The 18,424-nt window shown below is 38.7% G+C and overlaps 1 protein-coding gene across 3 annotated transcripts in view; it reads left to right on the top strand.

Moving 5' to 3' along the window:
• The first annotated feature begins 2,505 nt into the window (after positions 1–2,505).
• ZNF507 (zinc finger protein 507) overlaps positions 2,506–18,424 on the top strand; it is a 33,617-nt gene continuing 17,698 nt past the window's right edge. The window contains exons 1-5 of one of the 3 annotated variants that reach the window (XM_077132275.1): positions 2,506–2,646; positions 4,118–4,211; positions 9,184–11,315; positions 12,787–12,904; positions 16,538–16,652. In XM_077132275.1, the coding sequence (XP_076988390.1) occupies positions 9,186–11,315; positions 12,787–12,904; positions 16,538–16,652 (2,363 nt within the window). In that variant the 5' untranslated portion in view covers positions 2,506–2,646; positions 4,118–4,211; positions 9,184–9,185. The other 2 variants (XM_077132276.1, XM_077132274.1) reach the window with 2 other exon arrangements.

The raw sequence follows: 18,424 nt of genomic DNA, 5'->3' as shown, positions 1-18,424 counted from the left end.
TACACCAATGACAACGTATCCTTCATGTGTATCATGGCTTGTAAGAAGTTGGTCTTCTCCTCAAGTTTCAACTGGTTCAGTGTTTCATTCAGTTTACAAGCAGCCTTGACCTTGGCAGTTTACTCATGGTGGGGGTTTAAGCTGGAAGCACTTCTATCAGACTCCCTGGTCACTCTAGAAGATACAGAGTGATGATACTTGCAGAAGAAGCAAAATCTTTAACCTCATCAACAAACTAATTATCCCAAACTAGGATAATGAAGTATGTGGAGACAGGGCTTCAGTTATCTGAGTTCTCTTGCATCTGGACTCAAAATCAAATTTCATTGAATAGATGCTAGATAACTGAGCAAGCACATTTCCTATCTGTAACACTAATCTTACTATTACCATGATTGGTTAATTAAATCATTATAAATAACGTTGTGAGGCAAGTAGAAGATGTTTAAAAGAGTTAAGGTGAGATGGTCACAACCTAAAAGGAACTGTATCTGTGAATGTGCTTCTATTCCTCTGACTTTAAACATGCTTACCATAATTTTCAGGGGTGCTCTTTTTTAGGAATAAAGAAACACTAAAGTTTTGCCCCGTTGACTTTTGAAATGGTCTAGGTTTTTCAACTGGATTTCTCTGCCAGATACCTTCTCTGCCTTCAGAAATAAGGGTCTTAATTCAAGAATTAACATGCCTTTTTGCTATAATGGTTTCCTCCTGTTGGTTCTGCCTTTGCCAGTTACTTTATTGTAAGGAGGAACTTCAGTCAATAGTAGCTGTCATGCTGCAGTAATAAACAGCTCCAAATCCTCAATCTACATGTCTTTCATGGATAAGCTGGGGCTCAGTTTATAATTGTCACTTTAAGATGTAGGCTGACAGGGTGGTCAAACATTGCCAGTCATCAAGACAGGTGGAAAAGAGCACCCCAGAGGAAACTGCACTAGCAATTAAATGGTCCAGTATGACGGTGACACCCGTCACTTCCACATACAATTCACTGACCACCACCAGTCACAGGCCCCACCCCCTAGCCATAAGGGGGCCAGAAAGTGCCATCTTACCCATGTGTCGGAAGAGGGAGAACCAGAAATAGCTGATGAATACCAGGAAGGATTACCATAGGAGGTCCAAACAAGGTAGACTTACCTTCCTTCACCTGTTTTAGAATTCCCTTAATTTCCCTAGATCAGATTTTCTATACTTTGTTTTTGTACTCTTCCCTGATCAAATAATTTCCTGGTTTCTGTTATGTCCACTTGATGGACATTACTAAAGAAAAGAATCTCTTGGGACTGTTATTGACTAGGATTGTTTGTGTCAATCATTTAAGAAAAGGAAAGAAATGTGCCCATTGTTTGTTCTCCCTTTCATTTATTTTTAGTTTTCCTTGGCTTTTTTTTCTTCCATCCTTCCATGGTAGTCCTCTGCTCAGTCTCATGTCTTTCATTGAAAACATTACTCAATGCTTTATTTTTACTTTTCACCTATTTGGTCCAATTGGCAAATGGTTCTGTGGAATAGAATTCTAACTTTGCTGGTTCCCAATCCTCAAATTCAGGTGAATTTATATCCTGAAGCACAGTAAGGGCAGTTACTGATATATTTGAACAGCAACTCGAAAATGCTGGCCTTCCTTCCACTTGATAAGTGACAGCCAACCCTACTACAAAGGCCTCTAAATATGTCCGGAAGTCCCTAAGAGCGATCTTATTGAACAAACCCAGTTCATTACTACGAGTGGAATCTTCAATTTTATTCCCTTTCACCTGTTCATAGCCCGCCTGCTGAGTCCACACCCAAGCACCTTGCTGTGCAGTTCCTAAAATGCCAAAGCTGGTCAGGATTCTGAATGTTGTTGGGTGGAATGCCTTACACACTTCTTAATTCACTCCATTAATGGGGAACTAAAATAGGACTGCTTAAACCCTAGTGGATATTTCATGAGACAGAGCCTGATGGCAAACACATTGTTGTTTGGATGAGTTCTCAGTCCTTTGAGCAAATAGGTTGCCCAGGGCCAGCTCCGCATTTTAGCAGGCACATCTGAAGTCCAGACATGAACATAGCTCAGACTTCTACATTTAAGCCAGCAACACCACAAAATAGCAAGGTCCAACCAACAGAAGTAGCCTCCAGTCTTAACCAAATTCAGAAGCACAGAGTTGAAAAGAATGTCAATGTCCACTGCTGAAAGCCAATTAGGGAGTAGGGATGATAAATCTATCATGGGAGATTTAGGCGATTTGAGGAGACTCCAAAAGTGAATACACACCTAGACGACCACTGACAGGACAACGTAGGGGCCGTGACAGCCCGGCAATCGAACCGCGAGCTCCGCCCAGGAGCTGGAGACCAGAGAGAGACGCCCGCTCAGTTACTGTCGCACAGCCCCAGCGTCCCGAGGTGCTCGTGGGCGGAGCCAGGGCATCGCCCCGCCCCCACCGTCCGCCACTCGGGTCATCTGACCTGCCCGCGTCTCACGTGATCCGAGCCCAGCGCCGCCATTTTGGAGCTCCGGATGAGGAGGGGGAAAGCGGGGGAAAGGGGAGAGCCTGGAGCGAAGAGTGCGAGGACAAGGGCGAGGGCACGGCCGTGCTCCTGGCCGGCCAAAGGAGGCTCGCGGAAGCAGCAGCTGCCGCCCGACCGCAGGTACCGCGCCCCGGGGCCGTCACTCCGCCCGCTGGTAGCGCCCCGCGGGCCATGTGCGTCTTCCCCTCAGGCCTCTGCTGGTGCCGGCTTCCTCCTCGGCAGGCCGACAGCCGCTGGCGCTCGCCAGAGTTCCCAAGTTCCGTGCCCTCATTCGGTCTTGTTTGCCTCCCACAGCAAGGCTTCTGGATCCCCTCGCGGAAACCGTGGGGTTTCCCTGCGGTTGGGAGTGGGGGGAACCTGTCGCTCCCCGCATACTGTCACCTATGTGGTCCATAGACAGTCCTCACCCCCCCCCTTCCGAGGCGTAGCCTCTTTCCCTTCGACAGATGTGGAGCCCCTTAGACCACCCGAGATGGAACTAATAGTGTCCTTGCTACGTCTCTTCATTACTTTCTCAACCCCCATCGCCCCACGTCTTTGGTCACTGGTTTGGTGTAGAAAAAGCCATCCTGGCCCTTTTCACTTAACTACCATCCTCATTAGTAGAGTGATCCCCCAAAGGTCACTGAGATCCTTGGGAAAGTCTCCCACCCTTTATGACCTGGGGGCATCCGGAAAAATGGTTTGGGTGAAAGACCTGGATGATTAATTAGGTGGAGGTCACATTCCCAACCTTTAGGCGATCTTTTTAGTTCCTGCATTTGGGCTGTAGTTTGCTATCAGTCTACATAGCTTTTAACAGGCAGTAACTGAATGTATCACGTCCTCGAGTTCGTACTTTCTTCCGTACTCTGCTCTGACTCAGTTTATGGATAGTACTGTGGATTAAAAGAGAAAGCCTGAACTCTTTCTTTACCTCACTAACTCATTTAAAATTAACTTAAGGGGAAGCACAGAGACGTGCTTGCTGCCCTGGCAGTGAACTATTTACTTAACCGTAATCAATAACGTAGTCGCATTGTAGGAGAAACGAGTAATTCTTTGATCTTTTAGCATCATCCTAGCTAGGATAAGGAACAGTAGGAAAACAATAATAAGAAGAAGAAGACCAATGTAGGAAACTTCATTAGAAGAAGATGTATATCGGTCCAGCCACTGTGTCATATATTTTCTTGTCATTCTGTCCACTCTGCTTGTAGAAAACTGTTTGAATTTTGTAGAATCACCCTTCAGATAGTTTTTGATTAAGAGTAAAGTAGCAACTTGTGGTTTCTTATTTCTTGTACATTAGAAAGCAATGTCAGTAAAACCACTAGTATTTTGAATCAGAAAATTCTGAATGAAAATGTAAAATATGCAATTATTGGGAAATGTTTCCATAGTTATTTTTTCTAATTTCACTAAAATCCTCATGTCTACTTGCTAGATAACTTACGTAAATTTGTATCACATATGAATTGCATGGACATTCCTCCGAGTTTCTTTTTGATGTGGAATATTGGAACATTTTTCACTACCAAAAAATATAATTACTTTGTTTCACCAAGAAAGAGAAATGTTTGATATTTTATACTTTCGTTCTTGGTCACAGCTGGATTTTGAAGATTGATCCAAGGGACTGTATTAATTTCAGGAATTGATTTGAAAGACACTGGGTCTGCCACTTAACAGCCATGTAACCTTGGGTAAGTCGCTTAACTGCAATGAGTGTTTCCTTATTTGCAAACTTGTATAACACCCACCCATCCTGCCCAAAGAATTGTGAAGATCAAACAAGCTAACATGTTTGTTACAATCTAACTTTAAGGGGCTGTTTCTCTTTTTAACAGCAACACTTTATTCATTTTTGTTCTTGCTAGAACTAATTGAAAAATCGCTATATTGGAGAAAGCATGGATTCAGAACCAGGTAGGCCTGGATTCTGATTATATTTGCACCACTTCTCTGAGCCTCAGGTTGTACTCTACAAAAAAGAGGTAGGGGTATTGCCAGGAGTTATATGAATACTACTCAAAATCTACACAGGCACCACAGGAATTGGGCCCCTCAAGGGCAAGCACACTCTCTTATTCATTTTTATATTTCCAACACTGTGCTTGGCGCATTACAGGTGCTCGGTAAATGTTAGTTAAATCTGGATACTGCTTGACTTTAGTTAGACCTTATGTCTAATTACAGCTGCCAGATTAGAATATTCTCTCAGACTAGGTGCCAGCTAAGAAAATCTTAGGCTATGAAATACATATACTTGTGATATTTATACTCAGGTTTTTTTTAGTGGCAATTAATTACATAGAGCTATGGAGATTTTAATTCATATAAATTATAGCTGACATTATAAAGGTAAATCTTTAAATAATGTGTGAGCAGTTTCCTGGTAAGTTTTTAGAAGACAGTTTATAATTTGGGAACTTGAAAGTTCATCCTGTTCAATTCTCCCTTTACATCTTAGGAATTGAAAATATGCAGGTAGTGACTTGCCTAAGGCCACACAGCTAACTGAGGACACTCTAGTGGAGGAACTGTGAGTTTCTAACCCCTGCCTTCTTGTGACTGAGGCAAGAAAGTGTTTTGTATTTTAGAATTATGATAATCTAGAAGAGTGGGGTTTAACTTTTACTTCTAGTTGAAAAAGAATAAATGCTTAGTATGAAAGAAATGGTTCTTTACATCATATTGAGCTGTTTTCATATAGACAGAGAAAATTACAGTCTTTTCTGCAATCCTTCATGGCCCAGCATAAATTATTCAGCTTGATTTTACTGATAACCATACTGCTATAACTGAAAGGAACTAAGTAGATGTACAAGTAAACCAAGTAATGAAAATTATAAGGAAGTAAAGGCAACTGAAATAATTTGGCTCTTAACTCTTCTTGGGAAAGATACTAATTATAAGCTTTTGCCTGGGGAATACTGTTGTTGAGGAAAGATTTGAGAAATTTAGTAGAAAAGTTTGTAGAACTCTTCTGGTTTGAGATACAATTTTTATTTATTTATAACAATTTGGTGTAGTTGGACTAAATGTTGGTTTATGCCTAAGGCTTCTAAACAAAAAAATTCCCTGTTTAGTTGATGCCTTTCTAATCTTCTCTCTTTGTATTGAACCCTCCTATTTAGCCATACTGATCTTTTCATTAACCCCTAGATAGCATGTTTATTCTCACTTCTAAAAATATTATGGCTGTCTTCTTTGTCAGTCTTACTCATTTTATCAACAGTCTTACCCATTGTAGCAACAGCATTCCAAGAAAGCAAGTAGCACACTCAAATTAGGATAATTCAAGAAGGGTACATGTACAGAGACACTAATTATTAGAGTGCAAGCATTAAGTAGGGGTACCACAGAGATTAATGCAGTTATCCAGAACTAGCCGCATCAGGAGAAGGGAGAGGCACCAGAACCAGAAGGAGAGTCGTGTGGAGCAGCCTGTCTGGAGAGGAGAAGTGGCCTTCTGTCAAAGGACACAGCCAGTCCAAGGTGACCTAGAGAAGCAGAACAAACATCCTGGTCTGTGCTGCCTCCATCTGATCTCTTGCCTTGACTCCCCATTGTCACAGTTCAAGGAAAAGCTAGAGGACATGGGAGACTGATGGTGTAATCCCTCTGGGAAAGACCTATTGCTTTGTTTAAAAGCTATTATTTAAATCTTTTTAATTTATGGACAGATTATTGTCTTATTCACTAAACTAAGTTTTAAACTATGAGTACTATAAATTTTAAATTTTTCCATTTTTCCTGATGTTTAGCATGGTACCTTACACATAATTTTTTTTGTAAATTTTAAATATGTACACAAATAGAGAAAACAGTATAATGGACTCCTAGGTACTTCATCACTGAACTTCGGTTGCCAAATTTGCCATTCTTAATCTGTCACCTTCCACTGTGGCAATTTTTAAAGGTTGTGTTTACATTGATCTCTTGGAGGCCCATAAAGTGCATAGGTTATCATAATCTGTGTTGTAGTCATTGAACCAAGGAATTGTATTTGTACTCCTTATTTGTATCTCTTTTATAAATGAATTTTATTTCACTTGACGTGCAGTCGCTTATGCATTAGTGTCTTAAGTAGAATTTTTGGAAAAATTTGGGGAGTTGGCCTTGAGGTATCTTCCCCAAGCAAGCAGATTCTTTGTTATGTGCTGTTTACTTAACTTTTTTTTTTTTTAGCAGAGACTTTTGTTTTTATGAGATTTCAGTTGTGCATTGATTTTGCATGTGGGCCCAAACCAGTTTTTCAGGTATTTCTTGATATACTTTATGTTGTCATATTTGTTTATAGTTGCCATTTTTGTACTTATCCTCAAATGTATGCAGCCTCTAAAATGAGATACTTACATAAATGTTCAGGGAAAATTGGAGCATCTGTTGCAAATTTCCATTAGCTCTTAATGCCTAAGCAGGCACCACTTTAAAAATCTGTTTTGTCAGATTCTTTTGTATTAGTCTTTTTCTTGAGATGAGATGAACTCCTTTTTCTCATCATTTCACTTTCTTTTGAAGGTACACACTGAAATATCCACAGGAAACAATTTGAATTGCTCTATCTCCCTCTTATCATTAAGTAGAAGAAGGATAACATAAGTCACCATTGTAACCCTGTGGGTGTGTAAAGTGTGTTGAGCAAACATTTGCTTGTTAACCTCCACCTTCATAGATGTCACATTTCATGGGGATGGGGACTTTATATCTAGCATAGAGTGCCATATCTTGTGCAAGAATTGAATGTTCAGGGATCCTTCCTATTAAACATGATAGTTAACTGATCTGAATTCAGCAGTTGAACTTAAAGAAATAAAAATACAAACCTTAAGTGAATCACTCTAAAGGGGAATCGATAGTCTCATGAAGGGCCATAGCCTTCCTTGACCTAAAAATGTGTAGTGCTAAAGGTGCTGGAATAAGTTAAGAAATCACAAAATGATTTTTCTAAAGAAAAAAATTGTTCCTCTACTTGCCATCTCTTTAGTCACTTCAAGTCCAGTGTAGGGACTGAAATACTGTTCCGTCACTTCTACCTGAGAAAAATTGTAAGAGCCAGTCTTTAAGAGGAAGTGTCTTCAGGTCATTTAGGGAAGAGAGCTGCTGAAGGACAACAGCATTGGGGAGCATAGAAAGCTGTCATTGCTGTTACAGCTGTGTTCAAGAGGAAGAGCAGTTAGAGACAAGTGGTGGAAAATTGAAAAACTGATTCCTCTAGCCTGTAAGGCAGAGTATTAGAAAGGGAAGAAGCAGAGAGTAAAATGTTTGCATTTTTGCCTGATGTGGACCTAGATATGGGAGGCTGGTATATCAGAGGGAATAGAAAATAAGAGGAAAAACTGAAAATGCTGCCAAGATTCGGTACTAGTGGGAGAAGCTGCTTAGAATACCATGGTATCTGACAGGCCAGTTTAAGTATGATCCTGTCAGGGACCAAAGGGCCTTTTTATGTTGATTTGGCCGTCTGAGGAAGAGGACCCATGATTCACCACCTAATATAAGAATTCAGAGCTTGCAACCAAAATTTAAGAATATTATGGGTCTTTGGTCTATAGCTAGTACCACTGAAATTCTGTTGGCATTTATTGAATGTTGTGAGTAAAATTCCAGAATGCACCTAAAATGTGGAAAAACACAACTTGTTGCTGGAAAAAAGCCTAAACTTAAAAATGTGATCCAAGTGAACAAATTAATCTCACTTTACGCCAAAGGAAATGTTTGAAATGAAAGTACTGCCAAAAATATAAAGAGTATTCAAGGCTTAGTCTGAAAGATGTGGGAGCATTTTATGTTTAGTGACTTCCTGGGCCACAATGCATGATCAGAATGGACTTTGGTCATATCTAGACCTGAAATATGACTGGGATATCATTTTTCCTTTCTCTAATGTTCTTTTCCCTTTCAGAAAAAAGTAAAATGCATGCATGTATGTGGATATGAGTAATAGCTGACCACTAATATGACCTCAAGAAAAAAAAACCACAGCATACTTTGTGGTTTATCTTCAGGAAGATATATCAAAGGAAGTAAAAAAAAAAAGGAACTGGATCATGGCACTTACTTAGTTTCACTTACATAGTACTTCTCAAATTTCTCTATGCACTTTACATAGATTGTGAATATTTTCACAATCCCAAAGATTTGGGGCCAAAAAGCAGAAATTTGTGGTTTTAGTATTAAAACCAAGTTAGGTTTGGTGTAAGAAGTTTCCAAGAATTGTATCAATCATGTAATAGCTTTGCAGAGTAATGTTCACAGTACCTTGAGAATGTTCCATATACCCTGGTAATGACCATGTTGCCTAATTAAGGAACAAGAGTCATTCTTTGGAAAGGTATAAAAGGGAAAGGTACTGATCAGGTCTGACTGCTTGGGGGATGATAGAAAATGAAGGAAAAGGAAATGCAGATTTTTACAATTGTTTCCAAAGAAATAAATGAAGGATGGAAAGTTCTTCATCATTAGTTTTGATAGGCGATAATGTTCCAAAGAGAAATGTTAAACAATTTAAGTCTATATTAGATATAACCAGGTACATTGAAACAGAACTCTTAGTTTAGAAGATACTTAAATTAGTTTAGAGACTAAAATTGGTTCAGATTTCCTGAAGTACATATCTGTGATTAACCTGTAACCTGGTGTTTCTTTCTATTGTATATTACCCTTTTTTAGATATGGAAGAAAGCAGCAGTGTTGCCATGTTGGTGTCAGATATTGGGGAACAGGAAGCCATATTGACTGGAGAAACGGTCATCAGTCCCTCTTTGGAAACTGATGAACAAAGAAGAACTAAAACAGATCCTTTAATCCACGTTATACAGAAGCTAAGCAAGATCGTGGAACATGAAAAATCACAAAAATGTCTTTTAATTGGGAAAAAACGCTCACGTTCAAGTGCTACAACACGCTGTCTTGAAACCCAAGAACTTTGTGAGATTCCGGCTAAAATAACCCAGTCAGCTGCTGCTGATGTTAGAAGGGCTGAGATGTCACAAACAAATTTTATCCCTGGCTCTCTTGCCCAGAATGAAGGGAAGGCTATGTCTTATCAGTGTAGCCTTTGCAAATTTCTATCATCTTCCTTCTCTGTGTTAAAAGATCATATCAAGCAGCATGGTCAGCAGAATGAAGTGATATTAATGTGCTCAGAGTGCCATATTACATCTAAAAGCCAAGAGGAACTTGAAGCTCATGTGGTAAATGATCACGAAAATGATGCCAACACTCAGACCCCATCCAAAGCCCAACAGTGTGTAAGTCCCTCCAACTCTTTATGTCAGAGAATTGTAGAAAGAAATAGTGAAACCATTCCTGACATCCCAGTAAATATACACAGTCCACAAAGTCATACCATCCAAACTGCATCCATGGCAGAAATGGGTAAGAGGAAATGGTACGCATATGAACAGTATGGCATGTACCGATGCTTGTTTTGTAGTTATACTTGTGGCCAGCAGAGAATGTTGAAAACACATGCTTGGAAACATGCCGGGGAGGTTGATTGTTCCTATCCAATCTTTGAAAATGAAAATGAGCCCCTAGGCTTGCTAGATTCTAACGTGGCTGCTACACCTAGTGGGGTCGAAGCTGTGGTCATTGCTATTGGAGACAATGAACTGAGCATCCACAATGGTCCATCAGTTCAAGTGCAGATTTGCAGCTCAGAGCCATTATCATCTTCATCTCCTTTAGAACAGAGTGCAAAAGGAAAAGTGCACCTAAGTCAGTCAGTTACTCTTGATCCTAATGAGGAAGAAATGCTAGAAGTGATTTCTGATGCAGAGGAAAATCTGATTGCTGATAGCCTACTTTCATCAGCACAGAAAATCATTAGCAGTAGCCCAAATAAAAAAGGTCATGTTAACGTGATAGTGGAGCGTTTGCCAAGTGCTGAAGAAACTCTTTCACAGAAACATTTCCTCATGAATGCTGAAATTGAGGAGGGAAAAAACCTGAGCCCTATAGAAGCCAAAAGTGAATGTGAAAGAACAGATGAAGTTTATACTGATAAATGTACTGTTGATATTGGGGGATTAATCATAGGTTGGAGTAATCCAGAGAAGACAGACAGTGAGTTAATAAACAAAGGACTGGCTACTGATGAGAATGCCCCACCAGGGCGAAGAAGAACAAACTCTGAGTCTCTGAGACTACATTCATTAGCTGCAGAAGCCCTGGTCACAATGCCTATAAGAGCTGCAGAGCTAACACGGGCCAACCTTGGGCACTATGGGGATATAAACCTTTTAGATCCAGATACTGGACAAAAGCAAGTAGATAGTACATTGGCAGCATATTCTAAAATGATGTCACCACTTAAAAAATCTTCAGATGGATTAAGTAACTTTAACCAAAGCAACTCTACCTTGGTAGAGCTCGCAGAGGATAGGCAGGAGTTGTCAGATGGGCATGTTAAGACAGGCATCAGCATGTCCTTGCTAACTGTAATTGAAAAATTGAGGGAAAGGACAGACCAAAATGCTTCAGACGATGACATTTTGAAAGAGTTGCAAGACAATGCCCAGAGCCAACCCAACAGTGATGCCAGTTTGTCAGGAAGCAATGTGGTGGAGTACATCCCTAATGCTGATCGACCGTACCGCTGCCGTTTGTGCCACTACGCGAGTGGTAACAAGGGCTACATTAAGCAGCACTTGCGAGTCCATCGACAGAGACAGCCATACCAGTGTCCCATCTGCGAACACATTGCTGACAACAGCAAAGATTTGGAGAGCCACATGATAAACCACTGTAAAACGAGAATATACCAGTGCAAGCAATGTGAAGAATCTTTCCATTATAAGGTGAGGGTTGGCTTGGGAAATCCTTCAGATAACCTTAGAATTTTAGAGCAAGGGGGAAACTTTGTAGATCTAGTCCAACCACCTCATCTTACAGTTAAGGAAATGGAGTCCCAGAAAAGTTTGCCAATTTGCCCAGGGGCTCCCAGCTAATTAATATTAGAGCTGGGACTAAAATCCATGTCCCCAGAATCCCTAATGCAGGTTTCTTTCCACTGCCTGCTGCTTGCATAAAGGCTCTGTGCTTATTGCTTTAGTGTGTATGCCCTTTTTTGTGTGGGGGTGGGTGCGGAGGTCTGCATGGTCCAGGAATCAAACCTGGGTCTCCTTCATGAAAGGCAAGCATTCTACCACTGAACCACCCATGCACCCTGTATGCCTTTTTTAAAAAGTGTTCATTTTAAATTACAAGAGAATGTACAGTAGAGTAACATCATACATGAATTTAATCCTGTATCATCAGGAAAAAAATACCTTATTTTTCATTTTATGTAGCCCAAAATGCAAGTCATTCACTGCTCCACAACCAGCAGTTGCAGAAGGAAAAATGGGTTGTATTGGACTTATTGAAAGACAGCAGAGTGGAAATAGAAATGTGTGTGTTATGTTTTGTGGGCAGCGTAAGGGACTTGAAACGATTCTTTGACTATGTAATTTTCAGTTTATGTGCTGACCTTAGAACAGCCAGCACAAAATACTACTTTTTTGTAAAAGGAACTTTTCTTTGTCAGTGTGCTAGTTGACTCTTTGAAAAAATGTATCTTAAAGAGTTAACTAGGATATAGATTTTTTTTCCTCTTAGATTACCCAGAGTTGAGGTCCAGCTGGTAGTAAGAAGGTAACTAGAAATAAAAAAGCTTAAAATCTGAGACTCACTGCCATTGAGATTGCCCTCATGAAAGTCTCACACAATCTCAGGCCCTAAGACAGTAGTTCATCCAAATGAACTGCAAAAGTAAATCCTAAAAGTTTCCGGGAGTTTATTTTGCTACTGTGGTCTTGATGTGTGGGGGCAGAGGTAGAAGAGCAGAATATTGGTGGAGGAACAGTTCCAAAAAAGGTTTGTCTTACACATGTAATTGATACTTGGCAGGAGTCCTTGGTTAGTGATTGATTTTGTTTTCGTGGAAAGTGTTGAAATATTCTGAACCCTCTGGGCTCTTTCCTCCTCAGGTATGCCAGTGGTCCAGTGAGCGTGCATACGCCATACATTGATAGCTCCTAAGATTGGTGGCTTCCTTTTGGAAAATGAAAAGAGGAGCTATCTTTCTAATGATATCATGGTTTTGCTACTATATTTCTTTTGATTAACTGTCAGATGTGTCAGATAATCTTTTGGCAGATTTGATCTTGAAATAATTGGTGGTAGTTTTAGGTAGTAGACCCTGAAAGCAATTAATTCCTTCTACAGCCTCCTGGTAACAGGACATGTGTATTTGTTGAAAATTACATATAATTTCTCTCAATTTTTCAGAGTCAGCTGAGGAATCATGAGAGAGAGCAACACAATCTTGCAGATACCTTGTCAATGGCAGCTTCTAATGAGCCAAGGCTTTCCAGTGATACTTCTGATGGAAAATGTGTTCAGGAAGGTATCTGCATTTTTTTATACAAGCTGCACTGACGAACATTTGAAATAAATAATGCCCTTAGTTGTCATCTGGGTTATCTTCAGGATCTTTTCTCCTATGTGTTTATACTGTGGATATGAGAGGGTCTTCTCTCTGTTCCTGAGGATATTTAGAGTACTAGTGGAAGTAAATATTTACAAGGTCCTAGGTGAGAAATACTAGGTTAATACTCAGCTTCAACTAGGCAGATAGATACTACAGTTGAAATTTATGCTGTCCCTTAAGAGCCAGTCTTCGATGTAGACTAAGAAAATTGCATACCGGCAAGCCAAAGAAGCTGCAGCATAGAAAGAAAGTTTCCTCTCCTCTCCCAATACCAATTGACCCATTGAGAACACAGCTTTTGCAGATGGTAAGCCCCCATCTCAAACTTCAGCAGAGGCGTCCTGCAGTGATCTTATCCTTATCCAAGTATGACTACCGGATTCCATTTGCATTATTAAAAAAAAACGAAAATAAAAACACAGGATTATTTTATGTACTACTTAGGTACCAGTCAGCCAAGTTTGTAGTAATAGGAATATTAGAATCCAAAGATTTAATTAGAATTCTGTGAAAAGGTAGATGCCACATCCAGACAATGAGGGATAAAGCACAATAGCTGTGCTTCCTTGCATCAGTTTACTTTAAATGTCTCAATTATGGTACATAGTGTTTATGAGAAATAAAACATATTGGGGTGACTTTCCATTTTAGATTTCCTAAGAATTAAAGTTAGAAATGACTGCACAGTAAAATGTTTTACCATAATGTTTCATTAAATTATACCCCAGAAAGCATAACTGATTCTGCAATGTTTCTGCAAGAACTGATTTTGACACCACTGTAGCACCAAAATTCCCTTGTCAAACAGATGCCATCCCTGTAAAACTATCCAAAACAAAAGGAGTTTATGACATAGCATCTGTTTCTGCGATAGATGGCTGAACTAAAACAGTTTTGTTTCCTTTCTACAAAATAGTCCTGAATGTCTCCTTTTATTTTAATTCATTATGTTTCCATATCTCCTTTTAAGGGGACATTAAAACATTTGATGTGGTAGGACCATAAATCCCTAATGAAGGAATAAAGTGAGTAATACTCAGTGGCACCCCTTGCAGTTAATACTGGTATTGTAGTATGTCTTTTCTAGTACCATCTTAAAAAGCAGCAATTTTATATTGCCCAAATAAGCTTGCTCTTAATTATAACTCACAATTTTGATAAAAAAGATAAAAATACCAACTCAAAATAAGAAGCAGCAGTTCAAACTTTATAGTGTTAGCGTCTGTCCACCGTACTCCATTTTGCAGCATCTTTGTAGAGCATTCTCTTTTTTTTTCTAGGGTTGAATGTATGGATTTTAAATGGTTACCATAGCTTTTGTGTGTATGTGTGTGCTCCAGTTGTCTCCATCTGCTTTTCTCTGTCATAGTAGTACAGCAAGTCAGGTGGCTGTTATCTTCCTGCATACTTATACCTGGAGTAGTACTTTATTAACTCAATGTTAGATATTTCAGAATCTGGTTATCAGGCCAAAGAACAAGCTTTTTACTCACAAAGAAGGTAAAAATAACTCATGTTTTATTAACACTCCTTAAACCATGTAGTAAACTTCTTAAACAAGAGGGGAGATATGTGCCTTTGTGATACACAAAGTCTGCCCATTAAGATAGCACAGATAACTTAGGGTATCTCGTAGATCCAAAATTCCATGTAACTACTTCAGACACTAGTTTATTGAAAAGGCATGTAGTGTCTGTTTTGTGCAGGGTGCTCTGCTCAGTGCTGGGAGTGCAGTGAGGTGTCACTGCCCTTGGGGAACCTAAGCTAGTGGAGAAACAGTGCTATATTGACAGGTGTGTCAGCAAACACTACAGATGCTCTAGTACAGCCATGGACATAATACTGTTTCTTCATGGCATTGAATTAAATTGTTCTGTATTGACAACTACAATTTGCCAAGCCCTGAAAGTTAAACATAAGCAGAATAGTCAAATCCCTGTCCTCAGGGGAGCTATATCTTAGTGATAGGGGCAGGGACTTCTCAAACACATGAAGTGATGTACACCCTGCAGTGAAGGAAGAACACGGTATTCCTGGACTTATTGAACCCTACAGTGAGATCATAGTACTCTATCTTATAGATGAGGAAGCTGAGACCTCAGGAGGTCAAATAATTTGCCTGTTATCACACTGGTAGTAAGTAGCAGAGAAAGGACTAAACCCAAGACTTTGAACTTTCAATTTAATATTCTTTCCATTGGAAACAGTTGCTTGAAGTAGCACTGACTCTCATTCTGTGCTATATTAAGTTTTTCCATCTGTCATTTTTATTAGTTGTCATTGATCTGTAATATTTCTCACACAAACCATTATCCAATATTTCACACATTGGTTTTTCAAGAGTTTTTTTTTTAACTGTATTTGGAACAGTGCCACTTATAATCAGGTCCAAGTTTTTAACCTACCAATTAAGAGCAATACTTAGATTATAATTATGATTAGTGTGTGTATTAATGTTATAGATTTATACCAGGAAACGAGGACATTTTGGTTTGCCTGGCAGTAGTTATTAGCAAAAGAAAATTTCTATTTTAGGAAGCTTAAATTTAGCTTAAATATTTTCTTTGTTTCATTGAAATTGCAGTGTGGGTTTTCTTTTGTACCACCAATTTTACTTTTATGTGCTGGGTACTAGTCTTCTCTCTAAGCTTTTTTCCTACTCTGCCTCATTTTTGAACATCCATACTGGCTTTGTTTCTGAATAAAAAAGCATTCAGGGTGTGAATAGCTTGTGGATTTTGTGCTGACAGGAGAGTGAATAAAGCATTGACTATCTTCAGCAAACAATTTCATATTATTAAGTCATTCAGCTTAGTATTGTCACAAACTTACCCTACTTGAATTATCCAGCCTTATGTCACGTGATGAAGTTAGTAATGTGACCTTCCTGAATTTCAGAGAGCTGTACATTCACATTAGGCATGACCTTAGTCCTTGTAACCTGTCAGTTTATTAAATACAATTATTCCACATTATATGGTACTCAATAATTTGCAGTTGCTTGTCCTTCCATTGGTGCACTGATAACTGATATTTAATTATAAACAAAGGAAAACCAACCACAGAGTGAAAAAACTTTAGGCTTTTTATACAATATTTGTTATATGTGCTTTGTAGCCATACTTTATAATTTTGGATTGTAGTATTAAATATGTAGCTTGTTGGCAAATCGGTTTCCTTAAGGTAGTGTATCCAATATTGATTAGACCTTTGAAATCAACAGTGTATCCCTGCTGAATTTAGCTGCTACAAAGTCAGCAAGGCAGCTGGAACCAAGTTCATTATGTTTTAGAATTTTGTACAAGATTGTGCAGAAACCAACCCAACCTATTTATGAATCAGATGATGTTCTGTTTATACTTGTTGATAATGCAGATGCGGAAGAACCTGTAAACCCACCTTCAAACTTGTTAACTTTAAGCAGTGAGAAAGCCTTGACTAAACTGTTAATACATGTGTGGTATGAATATTCATTTACAGTGCACCATAAATACTGTCATTTGAATCTTATCAAAACATGCTATAAAAATTCTGAAATACCTTGTCTAGGGAATAAGTCTTCAGTCCAGAAACAGTACAGATGTGATGTGTGTGACTATACAAGTACAACATATGTTGGCGTCAGAAACCACAGACGAATCCACAACTCTGATAAGCCGTACAGGTAAGTGTGATGATACTAGAGTTTCAATGCTTGTATTAAAATATTTATAGTAGAGGAAAACAGAAATAAATAAAAATTCATAGTACTTTTTTAGATATACAGGTTAAGAGCTAAGAAACTTCTGCTTAATGGCTTTGTGAGTGTGTTTAGTTGGTTAAGGAGCATAAACTTTAAGCTTGGATCTTAGGACAATAGGCATTTTGTCTAGTTGCAATATAAGAAGATGTCTGTATCTGTGAGTTTTATGTTTTCCGTTTCATTTATGTATAAATTATCGTAGCAATTTTCATTGTTTAGAGAACATTCCGGTAATTTGACTACTAGGTGTTCAGCATTCCAGCAGAGGATCTTTAACACTTAAAAGCAATAAAATTCCCTATAAAAGAATACTTTTTTTTAAATGAAGCTATCATGTGTAGAATGAAGTCTTTTACTAGAATTTTGGTACTTGATTTTTCACAAAAGCCAATTCCAGTATATATATTTTTAAAATGCAGGCAGAGATAATTATTTCATAAGCAAACTTTGCCCCCTGAGAATAAACTATTTGTTATTTACATACAGTAAAGGTATAGACATTTTTGCAAAGAGTTTGTCAGCTGTCACAGAGCAGTTTGTCCTACTTGCAGCTGTGAGGAAACATGAGGCTCTCACATCAGCACTAATCCAGTCACCATCACTAGGTGATTGGCATGAGGTCTTTTAACCCCCTTATCAAAACTTGTTTCATGTTTGAGATCTCTCCCCAGGTTTTATAGGGATGACACAAGTGAGTGTGGGAATGTTGCTATATTGATACCTAAATGAAAACTAACCTGACATACTATGCCAGAAAATGGCATTCTATGATCCCATAGTGTGGCTTTCTCGATATATATAGATTTACTTAAAATCTGCTTAATTTGCTAACCAGAAGACTTATTTATAGTTGCTTTTCACCCAGTGCATCTGGTTGCAAAGCCTCATTGCTCTGTGAAAGGTATTTAACCTTGCCTCAGTGTCGATATTTGAAATTTTTTCAGAAGTAGAATCCCTAGAAAAAACTTTTTCCTTCCAGAGTATAATGTGAGGCCATCATTAGCCATTATTAACAATAAATAAGTGCCAGAAATTGTAGATAAAGAGTAATAGGTGTATTGACATGTATCATTTTATATCATTTGCACTAGAAAGTGTATGGGGCATCATGATGGAAACGGGATGTAGTTCACCTGGAGAAAGCTTTGCCTTTATATTTGGGGTACTGTTATTCTTGAATTTAGTGACATACCAAACCAAATTCGTGTGTCCCAGGTAAGCATAAAATAATATTCTCTGAGTTCTAGAATTAAACTGTTCATTCATTGAGAAATATTTATGGAGAAAATGTGCCAGATGCTGTGTTAAGCACTTGGACCAGAGTCATAACCAAAAAAGTATCATCATTACTATCCTGGAGCCTATAGACAAACAATAAACAAGTAAACTCTCAAAAATATATGTAATTAAGTTAAATTTATAAAAGAAGGCAATGACTCATTGTGGTTTTATAGAAGAGAATTTCACGTCCAAATGACTAAATTACCCTTACAATTCAAAGACTCATTTCGATGGGCTGTTTGATTTCTCTGTGAACCCGAATTTTGGGCAAGATCTACCCAAAAAAGGTTTAAGATCTTGGTATTTTAGGGGTTGTGTGTGGTTTTTTTTCTTACATCCTTAAAATATTCACAGAGTGATGGGATTAGTTGAGCTTATTCTTGGGACTTCCTGCTATTAGGCAACATCCTGTG

This window comes from Tamandua tetradactyla, chromosome 16 (genome assembly GCF_023851605.1).
Source record: "Tamandua tetradactyla isolate mTamTet1 chromosome 16, mTamTet1.pri, whole genome shotgun sequence".
Taxonomy (NCBI): Eukaryota; Metazoa; Chordata; class Mammalia; order Pilosa; family Myrmecophagidae; genus Tamandua; species Tamandua tetradactyla.
The sequence above is the reverse complement of the archived record's forward strand: the minus strand, read 5'-3'. Positions and strand labels throughout refer to the sequence as shown.